The 22,865-nt window shown below is 41.5% G+C and overlaps 1 protein-coding gene across 1 annotated transcript in view; it reads left to right on the forward strand.

Moving 5' to 3' along the window:
- The window catches only part of LOC128703847 (uncharacterized), a 231,110-nt gene that overhangs the window by 153,810 nt on the left and 54,435 nt on the right, over positions 1 to 22,865 (forward strand). The window contains exon 4 of the mRNA XM_070103774.1: positions 16,615 to 16,736. Within this exon, the coding sequence (XP_069959875.1) occupies positions 16,615 to 16,736 (122 nt within the window). The remainder of the gene's footprint in view (positions 1 to 16,614; positions 16,737 to 22,865) is intronic.

Below are 22,865 nucleotides of genomic sequence, written 5' to 3' on the forward strand. Positions count from 1 at the left end.
TGGGTGGTGGATGGGTGGTGGATGGGTAAGCGTGTGTCTTTTGTGAGTGTGTATGCACCGGCAGAAAATAACATAAAGGTAAAGAATGATTTTGTGTGTGAGGATCTTGTGTTTTTCTTAAGTGCACTGCCAGAGGTGGCAATAGTTGGTGGAGACTGGAATAGTGTAATCAGGGTGGCTGATGTGGACCCAAGAGGGGCTGGATATATGTCTGTGGCTCTTAGGGATTTATTAAGGGATGTTAGGTTACGTGATGCCTTTGGGGGAGCGGTGTGGGAGACTGAATATACGTTTGTTAGGAGTGGTTATGCTGCGAGACTAGATAGAGTGTACCTTTCTCAGGGTGTGGACGTGAAATCTTTCAGTACTGTTGAGGCTACAATGTCAGATCATAGGGCAGTGGTGGTGGAGGTTGGGTGGGGGACGCTCGCGGACATATATAGAAGTTATTGGAAATTAAATATAAGTGTGTTAGGTGATGAGGAGGGGTTGGAGGGGTTTTCAGTCCTATGGAGGGAGCTTAGTGTGGAAGAACAGGGAGTGGATGACATTGTGACATGGTGGGATAGTTTTATGTGAGAGAAGGAAAACGTATTAATAATTTAAAATATGGACTGGCTAACTATTTAGAGGATAGGTTAAGAGGTTGCTATGGGAGGGGGGTGGGTGGGAATAATTTTCCTATGGATGAAATAGCTGAAATAAAGGGGAGGTTGAGGGTGTTGCAAAATGAAAGGTTTCAAGCTGTAAGGATGCAGGCAGGGGTGGAGGAAGTGCTTTGGGGCGACAAGCCGTCAGCGTGTGTTTTGCGGCAACAAAAGCAAAGGCAGGCGCTGACAGCTATACCATGTTTAGAGGTAACGGAGATGGTTGGGAATTATAGAGTAGGGCAGGAGATACGAACCACGAAGGGGATGTGTGCGTATGCGGAGGCTTGGTACGAGAAGTACTGGAACAGTGGGGGGGTGGGTGACGGGGCATTGGACAAGGTGTGTACGTATGTGACGTGTAATTTAGGAAATAGTGATCGAAAGGCTTTAGGTGGGACGATTACGGCAGAGGAAATAGAGAATGCGTTAAGGGGAATGAGGAAGGGGAAAGCTCCCGGTATTGATGGTCTCCCAGTAGAATTTTATTTACAACATTGGGCGTTGATAAAGGAATTTATAGTTAGGTTATTTAATAGTATGAAGGAGAAGGGTAAGTTGGGGGAGAAGCAGGAAACTGCAGTTGTAGTGTTGGTCCCGAAGGTCAAGGGGCAGCCCACCCTTCGGGAGTACCGAGCCATATCACTGATGTGTGCAGACTATAAGGTGTTTGCAAAAATTTTAGGTAATAGGTTCAAATGTGTAGTGGAGAGGGTGGTGTCAAAATCTCAGTTCGGGTTGCCGGGAAGGTCGATGATTGAAGGACATGGGATACTGAGAAGTTTTGTGGAAGCTAAGGGTGGGGGTGGAGGGGCGGCTTTGTTGGCTCTAGACTGGCAGGGAGCATATGATAGAGTGGAAAGGGGAGCTTTGCAGGTTATACTTAGGAGACAGGGTTTTGGGGAGGAAATAGTCGAGAGGGTAAATACGTTGTACAAGGGGGCGAAAATGAGGATGCAGATTAATGGGTGTATGGGGAGGGAAATTGCAATGGGAAGAGGCCTTAGACAGGGATGCCCCATGTCCCAAATATTGTTTGCGTGTTTCCAGGACCCCTTTTATAGAATGGTTGACCGTAGCTTATGTACGCCATGTGAGGGAAGTGTGGGGGGTGGGAGGGCCTGGCCGGGGTTAATTGGATATGTTGACGACACCACTGTTCTCATTCGTGCAGGGATGTCAATGGGAGTGTTGGACGAGGTGGTGCAATTATTTGGAAGTGCCACGGGTATGCAGGTAAATAGTGCAAAGTCAAGGTGCATGGGGTTGGGTTCTTGGGTGGGGGGTGTGGGGGGGAGATGTAATGTTGTTAAAGAATGGGCGGTGTCTTTAAAGATTTGTGGTATTATTTATAGGGATGACATGGTTGCGGCGCTGGAGGAAAATTCGGATAGGTTATTGGAAAGGATCGTGGGGCGTCTAGGTGTTCTGAGACCCCAGCACCTAACTCTGATACAGCGAGTGATAGTCGTGAACATTTTATTGTATAGTAAGGTTTGGTATGTTGCAGCTGTGTTCCCAATTACAGGGACAGCGATTGCGGGGATACTAAGACGGGTGTACAAATTTTTATGGGGTTCACGTTGTGATTGGTTACGGAGGGAGGTTGTAATGTTACCTGTAAGTCAGGGTGGGTTGGGGTTGTTGGATTTGAGACGGAGGGCTAAATGTGTGTTTATTAAATGGGAAGTGTTGCGTGAGGGTGTGAACGCGGGGCGTTTGGGAAGGATACACGACAGGCTGGGTATGTGGTATCGAGGAATGGAGTTGAGGGAATGTGAAATAGTTTTGAGGGCTGTGATGTTGGTTAGGGAACTGAGAAAGGTTCGTATAAGGGTTTTGTGTAGGTTACTTGTAGGTAGGTGCGTTGTCCCAGTTGAGGGTTTGTTCCCCATGTATGCGTGGAAGAGTATTTGGTTTAGATTTAGTAAATTGAAGTTAAAACCTCGGGCGCGTGAGGTGATGTTTCGTTTTCTGCATGGGATCCTTCCGTCTGGTGAGATATTACGAAACAGACAGGTTGTAGAGGGTGGGGGGTGTGGTATCTGTGGAGGGGATGAGACAGCGTTCCATGTAGTTTACTTTTGTGAAGGGCTAGAGGAGGTTAGGTGCTGGTTAAGTAGGTTGGTACAGAGGGTGGGGGGCCGTGGGGTGTCGGTTTTGCGTGCTCTAAGTCTAGATATGGGTGGGTTAGACGAGGGTGTCATAAGAGCTTTAGATTATATCATGGTAGATTATATATATATGTCGTGGGTGATGAGGGGGAGAGGGGATAGTGAGGAGAGAAGAAAGGTTCTTGCGGTAACGTTCTATAGTACGAGGTGTCGTAACAGAGATTTGTATGGGAGGAGGTGGGATCAGGCTTTCTCAGAGGGGTATAGAATGCTAACGTTAGGGATTCTCGTAAATCTGTGATTGGATATGAGTGAGTGAAGGGGTTTTCATAGGTTGGAGGGAGTCAGGGGGCAACAGCGGGCTCGCCTCCCTGGGGGGGGGGTCGTGAGAGTGTTGTGAATGTGGGTTTGGAATGGTTTCCTGGTTTTCATTGGGACTTTATGGCATCCAAGTGTGGATGTAGAGCTCAAGGTCTCGTTATGGTAGATATAACACTTTTCAGAATGTAGGTATAATATAGTAGATTTTTTATGTATAATTATGATGTGTATCAGTCTTGTAATAACATGATTCTTGAGAAATAAGTTCTTTGCGACATGAAGTGTGTTTTAGTTTGTATTTATGTTACGTGATGAGTTTTTGCATGATGAGATATACTTATATACTGTTTGGCATTGTGCATACAGTGCATCTGATTAATGTGATTTTGTGCAAATTTTTGTGTGTACGTGTGGGTGTGTGTGTGGATGTGGGTGTGGGTGTGTGGGTGTGTATGTGTATATATATAAATATCCCTTTCTATTGTATTGAGCCTTTGTCATGGGTCAGACGTTATGTAATAATTTATATATGCATGATTGATTCTTTTTAAAGTTTATAATTATGGTCTGTACCCTGATACCGGTTTGGTGTTCATGCAAGTTCTTGATGTTAAGTTTTAGTCTGTATGGTATACAGACATATCTAGACAGTTTAGTGACGTAGTCCATTTGTCTGAAATTTGTATATGGGTTTATTGTAACAGTATAGAGCTTCAGTTATTGTGTTCTAAGCTGTATTCTTTTTCTGTTTATTTGTATGTTGGGATATGTTCAGCTGTATTGTTAGGGATAAGTATGTAGATTTTCTAGTTAGATTATGATGTTAGGTTTTGGTTTTTTGCTTAATGTGAAGGATGGGATTTAACTGTTATAACTTCTTTGTATATTTTATGTTCAAGTGTATTGAACCTTTGTCAGATGTCATTTATATGTACAATTTATATATATGCAAGGTTTTGTATATATGTCAATTCATGACCCTGTGACATGTAATTTTTTTTTTAGTTATGTTCTGGATGTAAGTTTTTGTTGTAATATCTTGCGAGCATGTAGGTACAATCCGTTTGTCAGTTAATTTGATTAGGTTCCATACTGTTTCTTTATTTTTATGTTAAACTGTATTGGTTTTAAATAAAATATAAAAAAAAAAAATCTCTTGTTAAGTCTAAGGCTAAAGTGTCTCCAATTAAATCACGTACCTTGCCTCAGTTGGAATTAACAGCCATTTATGTAGGTGTCAAATTAGCTGATTATATAAGAAATAAGTTGCAGGAGATAAATATTAGTGACACTGTAATTTGGTCTGATAATGAGGTATCCTTACCATGGATTTTTAATGGAAACAGTAAAATTGTGTACGTACAAAACAGAAGTCTTCAAGCTGTCACAGGACAAGCACCTAAAGTCGGTACCTGACCAGCCGGGCTGTGGCTCGTACGTTGGATTGTGTGCAGCCAGCAGTAACAGGCTGGTAGATCAGGCTCTGATCCACCAGGAGGCCTGGTCACAGACCGGGCCACAGGGGCATTCACCCCAGGAACTCTCTCCAGGTAAACTCCAGTCGCTGAAATTAATCAGATGCAAGAGAAGTATAATAGTTTGGGTAGCATATGTTAACATTTAATCATATACCAGGTGAGGAGAATCCTGCTGATTTCTTGTCTTGAGGTTTACCTTATGCTAAATTCGTAAATGATGTATCATATTTTAAAGGACCGAGCTGGTTGGTAAATGAAGCTAATTGGCCTGTAAAAAAGGCGTATATTGCTCCTGTTGAAATTACTGTGACCACCACTCCAATAGTTTGTCCTTCCTTAGCCATAAATAGGTATTCTTCTTTACCCAAACTAATCAATGTAACTAAATTGGTGTTTAAATTTCTAAACAAGACGAATATCTCATATAATTTTTCACATCCTCTTGAATGTTGGATAAAGAGGGTACAGGAAGAAATCTACGGAAATGAGATTAAATTAATGATGGAAAGAAAAATTGTGAAAGGTTCCATACTAGAGAAATTAGGGCTGTATTTAGAGAATAATATTATAGGGGGTTACCTGTATGTACCTCGACATTATGTGCATACAAGTAAACTCATTGGGAGACAACAACCATATTGTTTACCGTAGTCACCCCGTGTAGACATGTGAGAAAACTTAACCACCCCTGGTCCCTGCAGGTGGTTCCTTCGACATCACAATCTTATCCATATCTATCCGAGACCAGTATGGATTGGATAACACCCACAAGTACGGTGCTACTAATTAATTGTGGACTGTATAGATTATATTAGTTTAACTGAAAGAAGGGGAGGGGTGGTAGGTTACACATGGATATATCCATCAAGGAAAAACACTTGTACATAATCCCACCACTTACCAGATATTCTCTGGTGGTCACTTGATGTAGCTGGATCACCCATAACCTATCCAATTACAACATACCTAACTGGCCAGTATCAGTCTGCTATAACCAGAAGGGTTACTTAACTGTGGGTGGTTGATGCTCCTTATTTTCTCCATTCACCATCTCATTTCGATGTCCTGCTACACGGACACAGTTCTTATTCCAGCCGGACGAGGTATCCGTTGGTTTGTCCCGGTTTAGAAGTCGTGACTCCATAAAAATTTCACTATCCTCGGGACAGGAACAACGAGGTAAACATGTGTTCACTTGGAGAACAGCGACTTATTTCACTTCATGCATTCTCTTAACTTAGTGTTATTATCATTGATTACATTACAATTCACACGACGATTTAATGTCTCATAATTATTATGCACATTAGAGGTCACTCCATTAAGATGAGACCTATGAGTGACGATTAAATCACGGGTATTTTTCCCTGGACACACTCCATGGCGTTGTACCAGTCACCACCGGTCCTACCATTATTCACTAATTTTACCACTTTATTACGGTGGTCCCATAAATCACGTTCCCTCACTCTTCACCAGGAACAGTTACGACACTTCCTATTATGAAGTGAGACCTATATTAATCCTTAGGCTGCCGTGAACGCCAATTTCCTGGTCCCATGCTTTCCCAGCCTCTTAACTCCATTCAAAACACTCCCGCCCCTGATGCCCTGTCTCGACCTCTCCCCTGCCCATCAGCGCAGGCGTAGAGCTTCCCTGTTGGTTCTCTTTCAAACACAATTTAGAACAACAGTAATGCATTAATCATGTATATTTACATTATAAAAAATATACAGTATAATTATGGGAATTTATTTTCCACAAATGTAATTAGGTGCAGAGATAGGTTACAAAATGCTGAATTGGGTGATTATGCTAAATACCCTATCTTACTACCCAAAACTCATCATTTAACAATTTTGATTGTTTTAAATGCCCATAAAAATGTAATGCATGGTGGGGTACAAGATACCTTAAATTGTATTAGGGAAAATTTCTGGATTCCACAAGGACAGCAAAGTGTAAAAAGGGTGATTAAATCTTGTGTAATATGTCGCCGTGTGGACACCAGATCCTATATGTACCCAGGTCCTCCACCATTGCCAAAGGAGCGTGTACAATTAGTGAAACCATTTGATGTAACAGGTGTAGACTATAGTGCTCCAATCATTTTAACAGGTACTTCAGACGGTGTTCCACTGAAAGTGTATGTGTGTTTGTTCACTTGTACTGCTACTAGGGCAGTTCATTTAGAAGTGGCACAGGACTTGTCTGCAGAACAGTTTATACAGCTGTTTCGAAAATTTGCAGCTAGGAGATCCTGTCCAAGATTTCAGATAATGCCACTAATTTTGTAGTGGGTGCTCAACACTTGATAGAATTAAATAAGAGTAACAATGTTCAATCTCTGTTAACCCAACGAGGGTGTACATGGAAATTTATTACTCCTAGAGCCCCTTGGCAGGGGGGCTGTACGAAAGACTGATAGGCACAGTGAAGAGGTGTCTCCGTTAAGTATTACACTGGAAGATTGGAGGAATTTCGTGCGGTGTTGGTGGAGGCCTCTCTCATACATGAGTGATACACCTGATGCAGATGTATTAACGCCTTCTCACCTAATATGTGATAGGAAATTGGAAGCTGCCCCTGTCTATAGAGATAATCCTGAAGAAAGTGATGAAGATTACAAAGATGTGGCAGTGTTGTGTGATAAATTTAAAATGTTAAATAAAGTAATTGATCATTGGTCTAATGTGTAGCGTAAGGAATATCTTCTTACACTATGTGAACACATTTATGATCCAACAGAGGCAGTAAATCGACAGAACATTCAACCAGGTGACATTGTATTAATTGATACTGAACAGCATCGAACATTGTGGCCTCTGGGCAAAGTATTGACATTGTACCCAGATGCACAAGGTGTTGTCCAGAATGTCAGTGTTGTGTCGTGGCCAGGAAAGTTTATGCACGATTAATAAATTGATTCCCTTGGAATTAAATGGTATTCAATCAAATGTAAATGAAAATATAAGGGAAAGTGACACGAGTGATATTGAAGATAATGCTGATCAAGTGATGCAGGAAGATGAAATTGTAGTAAGACCTACTAGGAAAACAGCCACTCAAGCCAGAACTGGCTGGAATCATCTCCTAGAGGAAGGAGTAATTTGAGTCATTTAGCAACGAACTCCGCCCGGCTGCAGTGTGAAAAATACTGTATATTTTCCGAAAATACAGTGTATTTTGTATGTAAATTGATGGAATATATTGTAGGCAATAAAAATTAATTTGTAAATAAATAAAGAACCAGCGAGTGTGGCGAGCATCGCTGGGGAAGGGGGGTCGCCATTGTTTTTTGAACTGGGCAAGAGAAACGTAAGGAAGAATCAGAAGAATTTTCGTCGCTCTAGAGGTTAAATTGTGTTTAAAACCTCTCAAATAAGAGCCGAAATTGTTGGATTTGCAGTCCTGCACAACGTGACCATTAGGCGACTGGACAGGACTCCATAATTAGATGGAAACAGGATAAAATTACCCAAGTTGAGTAATGTCTATATTTATGTTGAAATTCTGGCCAGTATTTTCTTCATATTTTAGGCAGGGGTTTGTGTATGACACACCAAGTAATCTCCAGATAAATTGATGAGTGTTATTATTATAAATTCTCCTTCAATGTATATGTAGCCATTTATTAAGTTTAACATACAGTCCACATATTTATATTAATGTACCAGAATTCCTGGTGATGTACATTTCATTTGAAATTAATATAGGTCCAGAGTGACTTGTGGAGATATGAGTGGAGTAGGTATCGAAGGAGGACATTTTTTGCGACCTAGGATGTCCTAAAATTCCTACATGTCTCTGTAACCTTGATAAAGAATAATTATCTTTGTTACTTTTATGAAATTACCAGTATGTATCTAATGAGATTCATCCAGGTAATTTTAATTTTCCATAACCCAGATGATAGACATTATGACATATGTCAAGGATGTGGCTCCTGAGGTATTACCTGCATTTTGGGCACAGTTATTCTTTAAAAACGAATGTACGAAAGAGAAAAAATAAAGTAACAGTGTGCAACAACCACACGTTCCATAACTGCTGCAACAACACCACCATCACATCACTCTTCCATATTTCTTGGTTTCTCATTGTGCTTATTTCATAAACTTACATCTAAAAGAATTATTCATACAGTGTTAAATTGGATATTTTCTTCATGTTATAATGGTGCCGCTGTGTCTAAAGCTTCTGTAAAATCTTGGAAACTTGGTTTAGACATGTTTTTTCTTTCATTACGTTCTTAACAATGTAGATTTTTATATAAACACTTTAACTGGAAGAGGAACATTTCACTCAGTGAGTTCAATATAGTGAATAACGCCAACATAGAATGTTATATATGAAGAAAATAAAAATTACACATTATTCCATTTTCAAAGGAGATTGTTGGCATTGGAAAAACGAAAGTTCAAACTTCCCGAGGAAAGCGACAGGATAGCTTAAATGTTCTAAAACTGCAGACTCTACAGTGCTCGTCACGGCATTATGCCGGGTGAGCGCCCCGGCATACTGCCGTGATGAATACTGTATACAAAGATAAATCTTTGAGATATATTACAGTACACTCAACAAATGCATTTTTGTGGATGTATGGAAAGTTTTTGCAAGCCCCATGTGTTCCAGGGTAGTAAGATTTTATGGACCCCGTAACCAGCATTATCCAGTATGACCAAACAAAAATTCTTGCATTATGTTTCAAAAAAAAAAACCTTATCTTTTTGAGATATTAAAACAAAAATCTGAATTCAAGTAGAACAAATCTCGCAATATGTTCAAACTCGCCCTCTACATCTGGTCTGACTTAAGTTTGTAAACAAAACCGAATGTGTAACCTTCTATGCTTACGTTAAGCTTCTAAACTTACACTTCCATACGCAAGCTGCAATGCAAACATGCCTAGAAGCTCACATTTGTATGCATGTTTGCATTTATGACAAACACGCATAGAGCAATTTTGTTTAGAATTTATTTTCCAATTTGTCTCACGATACATACTTTTTCTCGTCAGATGCACCGTTTTCCAAATAACCATCAAAATCAAGTGAAAAAAGATGTCAGTCATTTAGGGGAGTCTGGGGCGAGGAAGTTGTTGCTGCTGTGGTGGGATGGAGTTTAAACTCTAATAATAATAATAATAATAATAATAATAATAATAATAATGCATAATATAAATAATACTAATAATATCTTTATTTCTACAAGTACATGTACAAGGTATACAGGCCTAGCTGACATCAATGACATACTATTATGTAGAAAACCGCTTGTTATGCAAAGCATTTCCGCCTACACTGTGAATACTTCTCTAAATTTTTTACCGGCCAATCTTTAATAATAAAATAAATAATAATAATCTAAATTTTGTGTTAACGGATCGACACCATGCTTAGCCCTTCTAGGGTAGGGTAGGTGCCTGAGCCCGAGCTTGCAGCTCACAAGACTGTCATTCCCATTAGCCCCCTTGGGGCGGGGATGGCAGACCAGAGAGGCCTAGCTTCTCGTAGGGAGAAGCTAGGCCTCTCTGGGGACAGTTGGTCCCAAAGATGAGGGGTTACTTGTGCCTCCTCCCATAAGATAAGATTTCGTTCGGATTTTTAACCCCGGAGGGTTAGCCACCCAGGATAACCCAAGAAAGTCAGTGCGTCATCGAGGACTGTCTAACTTATTTCCATTGAGGTCCTTAATCTTGTCCCCCAGGATGCGACCCACACCAGTCGACTAACACCCAGGTACCTATTTGCTGCTAGGTGAACAGGACAACAGGTGTAAGGAAACGTGTAGGAATGTTTCCACCCGCCGGGAATCGAACCCGGGCCCTCCGTGTGTGAAGCGGGAGCTTTAGCCACCAGGCCACCGGGGCACCATGGGAGACTTAGGTCTCAGACACTCCCTAGACAGGGAGCCAAGGCCGGGCCACCACTTGGAAAAGGCCCGGGCCGGGAGAAATACAGGCGAATCTTTAATAATAATAATTTTGTGTTAACATACATCGACAAGTAGGTAGTAGGTTGGTAGACAGCAACCACCCAGGAAAGTACTACCGTCCTGCCAGATGACTGTGAAACAGAAACCCGTAACTGTTTTACATGATGGTAGGATTGCTGGTGTCTTTTTCTGTCTCATAAACACGCTAGATAACAGGGATATCTTGCTACTCCTACTTACATTTGGTCACACTTCACAGACACGCACATGCATATATATATATATATATATATATATATATATATATATATATATATATATATATATATATATATATATATATATATATATATATATACATACATACATCTAGGTTTTTTTCCTTTTTCTAAATAGCTCTTGTTCTTTTTTATTTCTTCTATTGTCCATGGGGAAGTGGAAAAGAATCTTTCCTCCGTAAGCCATGCGTGTCGTATGAGGCGACTAAAATACCGGGAGCAATGGGCTAGTAACCCCTTCTCCTGTAGACATTTACTAAAAAAGAGAAGAAGAAAAACTTTATAAAACTGGGATGCTTGAATGTGTGTGGATGTAGTGCGGATGACAAGAAACAGATGATTGGTGATGTTATGAATGAAAAGAAGTTGGATGTCCTGGCCTTAAGTGAAACAAAGCTGAAGGGGGTAGGGGAGTTTCGGTGGTGGGAAATAAATGTGATTAAATCTGGAGTATCTGAGAGAGTTAGAGCTAAAGAAGGGGTAGCAATAATGTTGAAGGATCAATTATGGAAGGAGAAAAGAGAATATGAATGTGTAAATTCAAGAATTATGTGGATTAAATTAAAGGTTGGATGCGAAAAGTGGGTCATAATAAGCGTGTATGCACCTGGAGAATAAAGGAATGTAGAGGAGAGAGAGAGATTTTGGGAGATGTTAAGTGAATGTATAGGAACCTTTGAACCAAGTGAGAGAGTAATTGTGGTAGGGGACATGAATGCTAAAGTAGGAGAAACTTTTAGAGAGGGTGTGGTAGGTAAGTTTGGGGTGCCAGGTGTAAATGATAATGGGAGCCCTTTGATTGAACTTTGTATAGAAAGGGGTTTAGTTATAGGTAATACATATTTTAAGAAAAAGAGGATAAATAAGTATACAAGATATGATGTAGGGCGAAATGACAGTAGTTTGTTGGATTATGTATTGGTAGATAAAAGACAGTTGAGTAGACTTCAGGATGTATATGTTTATAGAGGGGCCACAGATATATCAGATTACTTTTTAGTTGCAGCTACAATGAGAGTAAAAGGCAGATGGGATACAAGGAGAATAGAAGCATCAGGGAAGAGAGAGGTGAAGGTTTATAAACTAAAAGAGGAGGCAGTTAGTGTAAGATATAAACAGCTATTGGAGGATAGATGGGCTAATGAGAGCATAGGCAATGGGGTCGAAGAGGTATGGGGTAGGTTTAAAAATGTAGTGTTAGAATGTTCAGCAAAAGTTTGTGGTTACAGGAAAGTGGGTGCGGGAGGGAAGAGGAGCGATTGGTGGAATGATAATGTAAAGAGAGTAGTAAGGGAGAAAATGTTAGCATATGAGAAGTTTTTACAAAGTAGAAGTGATGCAAGGAGGGAAGAGTATATGGAGAAAAAAAGAGAGGTTAAGAGAGTGGTGAAGCAATGTAAAAAGAGAGCAAATGAGAGAGTGGGTGAGATGTTATCAACAAATTTTGTTGAAAATAAGAAAAAGTTTTGAAGTGAGATTAACAAGTTAAGGAAGCCTAGAGAACAAATGGATTTGTCAGTTAAAAATAGGAGAAGAGAGTTATTAAATGGAGAGTTAGAGGTATTGGGAAGATGGAGGGAATATTTTGAGGCATTGTTAAATGTTGATGAAGATAGGGAAGCTGTGATTTCGTGTTTAGGGCAAGGAGGAATAACATCTTGTAGGAGTGAGGAAGAGCCAGTTGTGAGTGTGGGGGAAGTTCGTGAGCCAGTAGGTAAAATGAAAGGGGGTAAGGCAGTTGGGACTGATGGGATAAAGATAGAAATGTTAAAAGCAGGTGGGTATATAGTTTTGGAGTGGTTGGTGCTATTATTTAATAAATGTATGGAAGAGGGTAAGGTACCTAGGGATTGGCAGAGAGCATGCATAGTTCCTTTGTATAAAGGCAAAGGGGACAAAAGAGAGTGCAAAAATTATAGGGGGATAAGTCTGTTGAGTATACCTGGTAAAGTGTATGGTAGAGTTATTATTCAAAGAATTAAGAGTAAGATGGAGAATAGGATAGCAGATGAACAAGGAGGCTTTAGGAAAGGTAAGGGGTGTGGACCAGGTGTTTACAGTGAAACATGTAAGTGAGAGGTTTTTGTGGCATTTATGGTTTTGAAAAAGGCGTATGACAGGGTGGATAGGGGGGGGGGGGCAATGTGGCAGATGTTGCAGGTGTATGGTATAGGAGGTAGGTTACTGAAAGCAGTGAAGAGTTTTTACGAGGATAGTGAGGCTCAAGTTAGAGTATGTAGGAGAGAGGGAGATTATTTCCCAGTGAAAGCAGGCCTTAGACAAGGATGTGTGACGTCACCGTGGTTGTTTAATATATTTATAGATGGGGTGGTAAGAGAAGTAAATGCGAGGGTCTTGGCAAGAGGTGTGGAGTGAAAAGATAAAGAATCACACATAAAGTGGGAGTTGTCACAGTTGCTCTTTGCTGATGACAGTGTGCTCTTGGGAGATTCTGAAGAGAAGTTGCAGAGGTTGGTAGATGAATTTGGTAGGGTATGTAAAAGACGAAAATTAAAAGTGAATACAGGAAAGAGTAAGGTTATGAGGATAACAAAAAAATTAGGTGATGAAAGATTGGATATCAGACTGGAGGGAGAGAGTATGGAGGAGGTGAATGTATTCAGAAATTTGGGAGTGGACGTGTCAGCGGATGGGTCTATGAAAGATGAGGTGAATCATAGAATTGATGAGGGGAAAAGGGTGAGTGGTGCACTTAGGAGTCTGTGGAGACAAAGAACTTTGTCCTTGGAGGCAAAGAGGGGAATGTATGAGAGTATAGTTTTACCGACACTCTTATATGGGTGTGAAGCATGGGTGATGAATGTTGCAGCGAGGAGAAGGCTGGAGGCAGTGGAGATGTCATGTCTGAGGGCAATGTGTGGTGTGAATATAATGCAGAGAATTCGTAGTTTGAAAGTTAGGAGGAGGTGCGGGATTGCCAAAACTGTTGTCCAGAGGGCTGAGGAAGGGTTGTTGAGGTGGTTCTGTCGTGTAGAGAGAATGGAGCGAAATAGAATGACTTCAAGAGTGTATCAGTCTGTAGTGGAAGGAAGGCGGGATAGGGGTCGGCCTAGGAAAGGTTGGAGGGAGAGGGTAAAGGAGGTTTTGTGTGCGAGGGGCTTGGACTTCCAGTGGGTATGCATGAGCATGTTTGATAGGAGTGAATGGAAACAAATGGTTTTTAATACTTGACGTGCTGTTGGAGTGTGAGCAAAGTTACATTTATGAAGGGATTCAGGGAAACCGGCAGGCCGGACTTGAGTCCTGGAGATGGGAAGTACAGTGCCTGCACTCTGAAGGAGGGGTGTTAATGTTGCAGTTTAAAAACTGTAGTGTAAAGCACCCTTCTGGCAAGACAGTGATGGAGTGAATGATGGTGAAAGTTTTTCTTTTTTGGGCCACCCTGCCTTGGTGGGAATCGGCCAGTGTGCTAATAAAAAAAATAAAAAATACATCGACACCATGCCTACCCCTTCTTGGGTAGGGTAGGTGCCTGAGCCTGAGCTTGCAGCTCATAAGCCTGTCATTCCCATTAGCCCCCTTGGGGTGGGAATGGCAGACCAGAGAGGCCTAGCTTCTCCCTACGAGAAGCTAGGCCTGGGGACAGTTGGTCCCAAAGATGAGGGGATACTTGTGCCTCCTCCCATGGGAGACTTAGGTCTCAGACACTCCCTAGACAGAGAGCCAAGGCCGGGCCACCACTTGGAAAAGGTCCAGGCCGGGAGAAATACCCGCGAATCTTTAATAATAATAATAATTTTGTGTTAAGCTCTTCACATATTTCCTGGTCACTCTTTGTGAGTTCCCCGTCTTGCTTCCTTAGCTTCATTACCTGGCCCTTGACTGTTGTTTTCCTCCTAATGTGGCTGTATAACAACTTTGATCAAGATTTGGCTTTTGATGCTATGTCATTCTTATTTTCCCACTGGGCCTCTCTCCTTATTCATGCATATTCGTTTCGGGTTCTTCTGCTCAACTCCTTGTTTTCTTGAGTCCTTTGTCTTCTGTAAATTTTCCATGCACTAGCACACTTGGTTGTGGCCTCTTTATACCTCCAGGTAAACCATGGTCTCACTCTGGTCTTTCCTTATTTTCTGTTATCCTTTGGTATGAACTCCTCTGCCTCCCTGCAGTTTTTGCTCACGTGTTCCATCATTTTATTTACTGTTTTCTCTCTTGTTCTCTTTCCCACTGCAACTAAAGCAGGAATCTCCTTATGCCCATGTAGGCCTCTTTTTTGAAAATTGGCTTCTCCTATCCTTCTCGTGCTGCTTCATTTTCCACTATTAACTGTACAAGGTATTCAGAACTCAGGACCACATGATCACTAGTGTCAGGGAGTTTTTCATGTGTAATATCCCTATGTCTAAACTGTTCAAAGTGAATACAAAGTCCAGCCTTGCTGGAACATCCTCTCGTTTCTCTCTGGTTTTATCCCTAATATGTTGGTGCATGAAGTTTTCTAATACTGTCTACAGCATCTTAGCCCTCCACGTTTCTGGTCCCCCATGTGGCTCTAGGTTTTCCTAATCAGTCTCCTTGTGATTAAAATCCCCCATGACGAGTAACTTGGTCCTACCCATGTGGGCCCTTTGGCCACCTTGGCTAGTGTATCCACAATTGCTGTATTGCTCTCATCATATTCTTGTTCTGGTCTCTTGCTGTTCAGTGGTGGGTTGTATGTCATTACTATCATCAACTTTGGATTCCCGGTCTGAAGGGTTCCTACTATGAAGTCATCTGCTTCCCCTCTATCCAATCTTCCTGTTTCCTCAAAACTCCACTGGTTTGTGATGAGCAGTGCAGCTCTTCCTCCCCCCCCCCACTGTTCCCTCAGTCTTTCCTCAGGATTTGATATCTATTTGGAAAGATCACATCTGCTATCATCCCCTTGTCTCTGTGAGTGCTATGATGTCCAGGGATGCCTCAGTGATTCGTTCTTGCCACTCCTCAATCCTATTTGTTATTCCATCTATGTTGGTGTATCATACCTTCAACTTCCTTTCCAGTACTGTATTTTGGGAGGAGAGAGAAGTTGGTGCAGACTGGAGGTGTGGAAGGCCGAGCAGGATATTATGAAAGGCTGTTGTGATGATGGTATTAATGTTGGGGGGGGGGGAAGCTGTGGAGTGTGGTTTGTTTCTACTTACTGTGTTTGGTTGGTATGGGGTGGTAATGGGTTGAAGGATTTCTGTGACCCTTTATGTTTGGTGTTCCTCCTGAGGCTGAGCTTTCCTTTCTGTTGATGCCTGTCCTGCCTCTCTGTCCTTTCACTGGTGTCTTCTTACTCTCACTCTTAGTTGTTCCCATTCTTTTTGTGTTTTGTTGTGGTTGAGGTACACTTGCTGATATTCTCATATTTTCATATTTTCAAATTTTATTTTGTAGTATCCTGTTCTGTACTACTTCTATTTTGATTGTCAGTTTGTCTGGGCATTTTTTTTCCTTTGAATACCCCCAAGTCTGTGAAAATTTGTTACCTGGGACATGTCCTTCTCTCCCATTATTGCAATGATGCTCTCAGTAACTTTTTTCCTCCCAATATCTTCTTTCATCATAGGTCGTCCCTTCAGCCTTTTGAAGCCCATGAATAATTATTGTCTCCTCCCTCTCTTCTTCTCTTCTTGTGTGTGAGTGTGTGTGTGTGTGTGTGTGTGTGTGTGTGTGTGTGTGTGTGATTTATCCTTTACTGAAAATAACAAACTTAATGGATATCATAAGTTGAGGTGCACAGATCACTATTTAAAATTCTTTCATATCTTAAGACAATTGTTCAGATGACTTTATATTACCTGATATCTACTGTATATAGTTGTATTATAAGGTGAACCGTTGACAGGAACCCCAACCTGCCAACCCCGCAGCGGTACAAGACCCCGGGGGTCAACCTTAACTGGGAAGAGAATATGAAGACGATGTGGCCAGCATACGAGAAGCAACTCCAGCAGTACCTCCATATTGGTAAAGTGTTGCTGTACTGTAGTAGTAGTAGTAGTAGTAGTAGTAGCAGCAGCAATAGTAGTAGTAGTAGTAGTAGTAACAGCAGCAGTAGTAGTAGTAGCATCAGCAGTAGTAGTAGTAGTAGTAGCAGCAGCAATAGTAGTAGTAGTAGTAGTAGTAGTAGCATCAGCAGTAGAAGTAATAAAAGTAGTTGTAAAACCCTATAAAAAATGGTTATAACTATGACCATAATTTTTAAAGGGATGGATCAGTAAGCCAGGGGAAGGCTTCGGTCAGATGACCATAAGCCCCAACGGCGGGTCATCATCTAAGACCTGCGTCAGGAAACACTTGTCCTGTTTCCTGACGAACCTTACCTAACCTAACCTAGCAGTAGTATAACGAGCTTATTTTGGTAGGCTGTAAGCGGGTAGTAAATGACAAATCTTCTTAGGAGGCTTCTTTGTTTATTGTTAATGTCGTGGTGGGTACACAGGCTTGTGTGTTTGTGCCCATGGCCCGGGCAGGGCCATCCCACGAGAGAGAGCTGGAAGGCCTTGTGTCTTGCTGCTAGGCCGCTGTGTGAGTGGAGGGTGAGGCAAGTCTGGGCATACTGAAGTGGCAAGGCCTCTAGGTGGCAGCACCAGCATGGCGCGAAATATGAACTAAGCTGGCAGACAGTACAGGCTGTCTACATATGCTCGGCCACCTACCGCGCGTCGTCCCGACGCGACAATACTGGTGGTAAAAGAAACTCGGTCTCTCTCTCGTAGGAACAGGGCACAGAACACAAAATAAAAACATATATATACATATGAACATGGAAAAAAAAACTTCCTACAGGGAGGGAAGAATAAAACATGTGGGGTGTGCTAAACATCGTGGTCAAAGGCAGTGAGCGTCGATGGGCATCACTGCACGCCTTCCTGCGTCTGGACAGATACTGCAACACAGGAGACATCGCTGCGGCTGAGCTGTGACGTAACAGGGTACAGTCTCCTCTGGAATGGTGAAGCAATCATCGTAGGAGTCGCTGCAGGTTTCACTCAACCTGGGGCATGACATGCTGGTGCCCTCGAGTGAGGCATCGACAAAACTCGGCAACTGGGCAGGACTTCTGGCAAGCGACTCAGGAGGACACTTCTCGACTGGTACTGTCGCTGGGCTGTCACTGCCGGCGAGTGTGGAGTGAGTTGTGGAGCGAGTCGTGGCAGAGACGACTGGGCGAAACATCTGGGAATCGTAACATCATACACCAGACTGCAGTGAGAGAGCTAGCAGTCAAAGTGACATCATCTTTGTGCAGGCTGCTCACTGAAGCTTGTGACACGAGGCTGACACAGCGCCTGCCGACAGGCCTAACTGCGGCTTGGCGAGTATCATCTCTCCACAGTTGGAGTTATAGCAGAGGTTAGTCTAAGCATCCCCAGACTTTTCTCTACATATAACTGCACTCTGGCAGTCTGGAGGTGAAGTGAAACAAATCTCGATGGGAATCGTAGCAGGTACGATTCTGCAGAACATCACGAGCGACGAGCATAAAAGCTTTCTGTACAAGAAGGCTCGGTCACTCGGGGCTGTCTTGACATCAGCTGTCAAACACACTGGTCACACGGGTGACTTAACACAGTGGTGCTACTCAGGTCTGGCTCAGACCTCACTGGACACATGGAAACTTGAACACACCATGGTACATACGGTACACTAACATGTGAGAACACTGACTGAGAGGAATTAATTAACACACGACATATATTTTCTCTCAATCTTCTCGACAATATTAAAATAATTACTAGAAACACTCGATGTGACATCATGTGATGTCAGCCGTGATGACGTCAGCAGCACTGACATCAGTAGACATCTCGAGGTGACGTCAGCAGACATCTCGAGGTGACGTCAGCAGACATCTCGAGGTGACGTCAGCAGACATCTCGAGGTGACGTCAGCAGACATCTTGAGGTGATGTCAGGCAGACATCATGACATCATGAAGTCGGGCAGCATCGTGGGTGACGTCAATGTGATGCGGGCAGCAGACCACAGCATGTGGCCTGGGACATCTGGTAACTCACGTAGCTCGTAGGTCTACGTGACATCGCCCACACCCACGTGGCATCGCGATCCACGTGGCGTCGTGATCTACATGGCATGCTGGTCCACGTAGCTTCGAGTGGCCTCGGGCACTCGGATACACAGCTCTGGCAATGAATTCACATGGAAAACAGCAGAGGGAGTGGGCAGTGGTGAGTGGTGTATGGTAGACGGGTGAGCGTGAATAGGGCGAGCATGGGCAAGGTGAGGAACAGCCACTTCCTCTGCTCTCCTCCCCCACCCACAAATACGTAGAGAACTCACACTGGACGCAGAAATCACCACAAAACTCACCTCTGGCTTGCTGAAACGGCTATGCTGAGCTGAACAACAACAACAGCAACATACAAGTGATGCTGAACACGTGACTTGAGAAACAGCGTGGGACACTGTAACGTGGAGTCACTGTAGCGTGGGGTCACTGTGACGCCACTTACAATTCTCGGAGAATTTCGGCATATTTCGGCCTGGATCCTGCTTGTACCTGTGTCTGGATGCTCAAACGTGCAGACACGACATCAGGATAACTTGTTGAGAGACGGATGCTTCTTGCATGGGATGATGAAGTGAAGATGACTTCATCCCTCTTCCTTCCTCGCTTTGGGCAAACACACTGCTGCGACCACCGCTGGTACCAATATAACGGGTTATTTTGGTGTTCTAGTAGCGGGGAGTAAATGATACGTCTTCGGAGGCTTCTTACTTTATTGTTAAGTCGTTGTGGGTACACAGGCTTGTGTTGTGCCCATGGCCCGGGCAGGGCCATCCCACGAGAGAGAGCTGGGAGGCCTTGTGTCTTCCTGCTGGGCCGCTGTGTGAGTGAGAGTGAGGCAAGTCTGGGCATACTGAAGTGGCAAGGCCTCTAGGTGGCAGCACCAGCATGGCGCGAAATATGAACTAAGCTGGCAGACAGCAGGGGCTGTCTGCACAGACAGTACAGGCTGTCTACATACGTAATAGTAGTAGACGTAGTGGTAGCAATAATAGTATAGTAACAGTAACAGTACAGTAGCACTAGTAACAGTAATAAAGATAAAATCTGTTTGGATTTTTAACCCAGAGGGTTAGCCACCCAGGATAACCCAATAAAGCCAGTGTATCATCGAGGACTGGCTCTCTTATTTCAACTGGAGTCCTTTAATCTTGTTCCCCCAGGATGCGACCCACACCTGTCAACTAACACCCAGGTACCTACTAACTGCTAGGTGAAAAGGGACAGCAGGTATTAGGAAACATGTCCAGTGTTTCCACCCATGCCGAGAACTGAACCACGGACACTCAGTATGTGAGATGAGTAGTAAGTAGTAGTAGTAGTAGTAGTTGTAGTAGTAGTAGTAGTTGTAGTAGTAGTAGTAGTAGTTGTAGTAGTAGTAGTAGTAGTTGTAGTAGTAGTTGTAGTAGTAGTAGTAGTTGTAGTAGTAGTAGTAGTAGTTGTAGTAGTAGTAGTAGTTGTTGTAGTAGTAGTTGTAGTTGTAGTAGTAGTTGTGGTAGTTGTAGTAGTGGTGGTAGTTGTAGTGGTAGTAGTAGTTGTGGTAGTTGTAGTAGTAGTTGTGGTAGTTGTAGTGGTAGTTGTGGTAGTTGTAGTGGTAGTAGTAGTTGTAGTAGTTGTAGTGGTAGTAGTAGTTGTGGTAGTTGTAGTAGTAGTTGTGGTAGTTGTAGTAGTAGTAGTGGTGGTAGTTGTAGTAGTAGTAGTTGTAGTAGTAGTATTAGTAGTAGTATTATTTGTAGTAGTAGTATTATTTGTAGTAGTAGTATTATTTGTAGTAGTAGTATTATTTGTAGTAGTAGTATTATTTGTAGTAGTAGTATTATTTGTAGTAGTAGTATTATTTGTAGTAGTAGTAGTAGTAGTAGTAGTAGCAGTAGTTGTTGTTGTAACAATAATAATCATAATAACAGTAACTGAGATCAGGTCTACGAGTTGAACGATAATTTATGCATTAAAATGTCTAATTTAAGTATGTTTTATGTCGTGTATATGGTAAGAAACAATGTAATCTACCATGACCCAAGATAACTCAGCCTAAAACAACCTAATATAACCTAACTTACTCTGAAATTAGTAGAAGTACAAATGGAACGACTTTGTTCATCATTACTGTGATTTTTCCCAACATGTTAAATGACCCGGTAAAAACCACTGACTGGTTTAGATGTACTACATTTTACCAAAAATTAAGATTGTCTTTATTTCCTTGCATGGAAATAGATAGCTTGTATTTCAAAATAATATTGAATGGAATCTCATAAGGACGTTATCTCAGTAATAGCCTTAATAATATTGATAATAACAATAATAACTAATTTAGGGAAGTTATTCTAATGGTTTAAATAAGTTCAAGAACATATGAGAATAAATCGGTTATAAAAAAATAAGGCTTTACTTATTATGTCATAGATCTCTGTCTATACTTAAGTTATTTTAGTGTCCTTAGTGAAAAAAAAAAAACTGACATCAGCACAAGTGATATCAAATGTTAACCAAATAATCTAAAATTTTGGCGCATTGGTCAGTAAATTAAACAATTTTCTTACCAAGATCAACTTAGAGACATACACTATGTAGGTTACTAAATTAGCTAATTTAATAAATTTGGATGATACTGATCAGGTGATTAATATTTGAATGATACGAGAAAAGGAAAATTATTGCAAGTAATGATTATCAAGACAGTGTTACTTTTTGTCGGGATGAAATATGGATCATCTGTCTTGACTTATTTTTGAGTCAAGATTTTTGATTGCTTGTTTGGTCTGTCAGATCATTTGTTGCACTCTGACCCATGAATTGTGAATCCCAGTACCGTGTGCCAGAGCACTGCTGGGTGGCATCCCAGTATCTTGCTTCAATATCCATTCTTCGTCATTAGCCACTCTTGAATTATTTCAGCATGGTCAGCAGTGAGAAGAATTACATAGAACATCAGTCAGGGGTTAGACCAAAACTGAAAGGGGAAATGTTTGTGTATAAATTTTCCCTCCAGTTTGAAGTATATAAGTGATGGTATTTTCCAGAAACAAGAAAGGAAGTGTGTGCTTTCATTAGACACACAAGATCTTTTAGGTTTTTGGATATCTGTAGATGAAGTAAATGATAGTGGAAAAAGATGCAAACTACAGTCGCAAGGACATGTTTATTGGTTACGTTGTGGTACCGAGACCTCGATCACTCCAAGATAAATGGTTCCAGTGGTTAAGGATGGAATGGTAGATGTTTCCCTAATATGATTAACACTGGATGGTGAGCGAAGATCTTCATGTGCGTTTTCAATTGCTGCAGAAATCGAGATTTTCAGTCTAAGTAAGTAAGTTTATTCAGGTATACACAAATACAGTTACATAGATTATCATACATAGCAGCATATGTGTAGAGAACCTGGCATAACCCAAAAAAGTCAGACCGACTTATTTCCAGTGACTTATTTGAAGGATGCACAAACCAGTGAAGTTTTTCAAGTAGTTTTTAAACTTTAATTTGGCTTTTAATAACGACTAGTCTTGTACAATTATTGAATTGATTAGATGGTGTATAGTTGACGGTAAATTTGTTTCGATGATAAATTTTATGTTTAAAAATATGGAATGGTGATGAGTAACCTTCTCAATCTTATAATTAGCAACCTTTATAGGGAGTGTTTTTTTTGGGGGGGAAGTATATTTATTAAAAACATATTACTAAGTTCAGCAAATGATTCCAGTAAATAGACAGCATTTTGTAATTGTGGCATTGTTGGTCAAACCATGAATGACTACCTATCTAAACTTAATAGACTTATATCTTCTGTTTTAATTATGGTAGACGTACAAATGGAACAAAGGATGTTCTTTTTACAGAGGTTTTGATCCCTTAAGTAGATACAAAGTTTAAATTCAGTTCGCTTCACAACACCTCCAGTCTTTGTTCATATATCTGTTATCACTCAGACCACAAAAAAATTGAGAAAAGAAAAAATATTTTTTTTCGTGATTTTCGTAAGAACATCGTGAAGATATAACTGAAGTTTTTAGATGAATAAGTTGACAACATATCTGATATTTCTTCTATATTTAGGTATCA

This window comes from Cherax quadricarinatus, chromosome 87, assembly GCF_038502225.1.
Source record: "Cherax quadricarinatus isolate ZL_2023a chromosome 87, ASM3850222v1, whole genome shotgun sequence".
Taxonomy (NCBI): Eukaryota; Metazoa; Arthropoda; class Malacostraca; order Decapoda; family Parastacidae; genus Cherax; species Cherax quadricarinatus.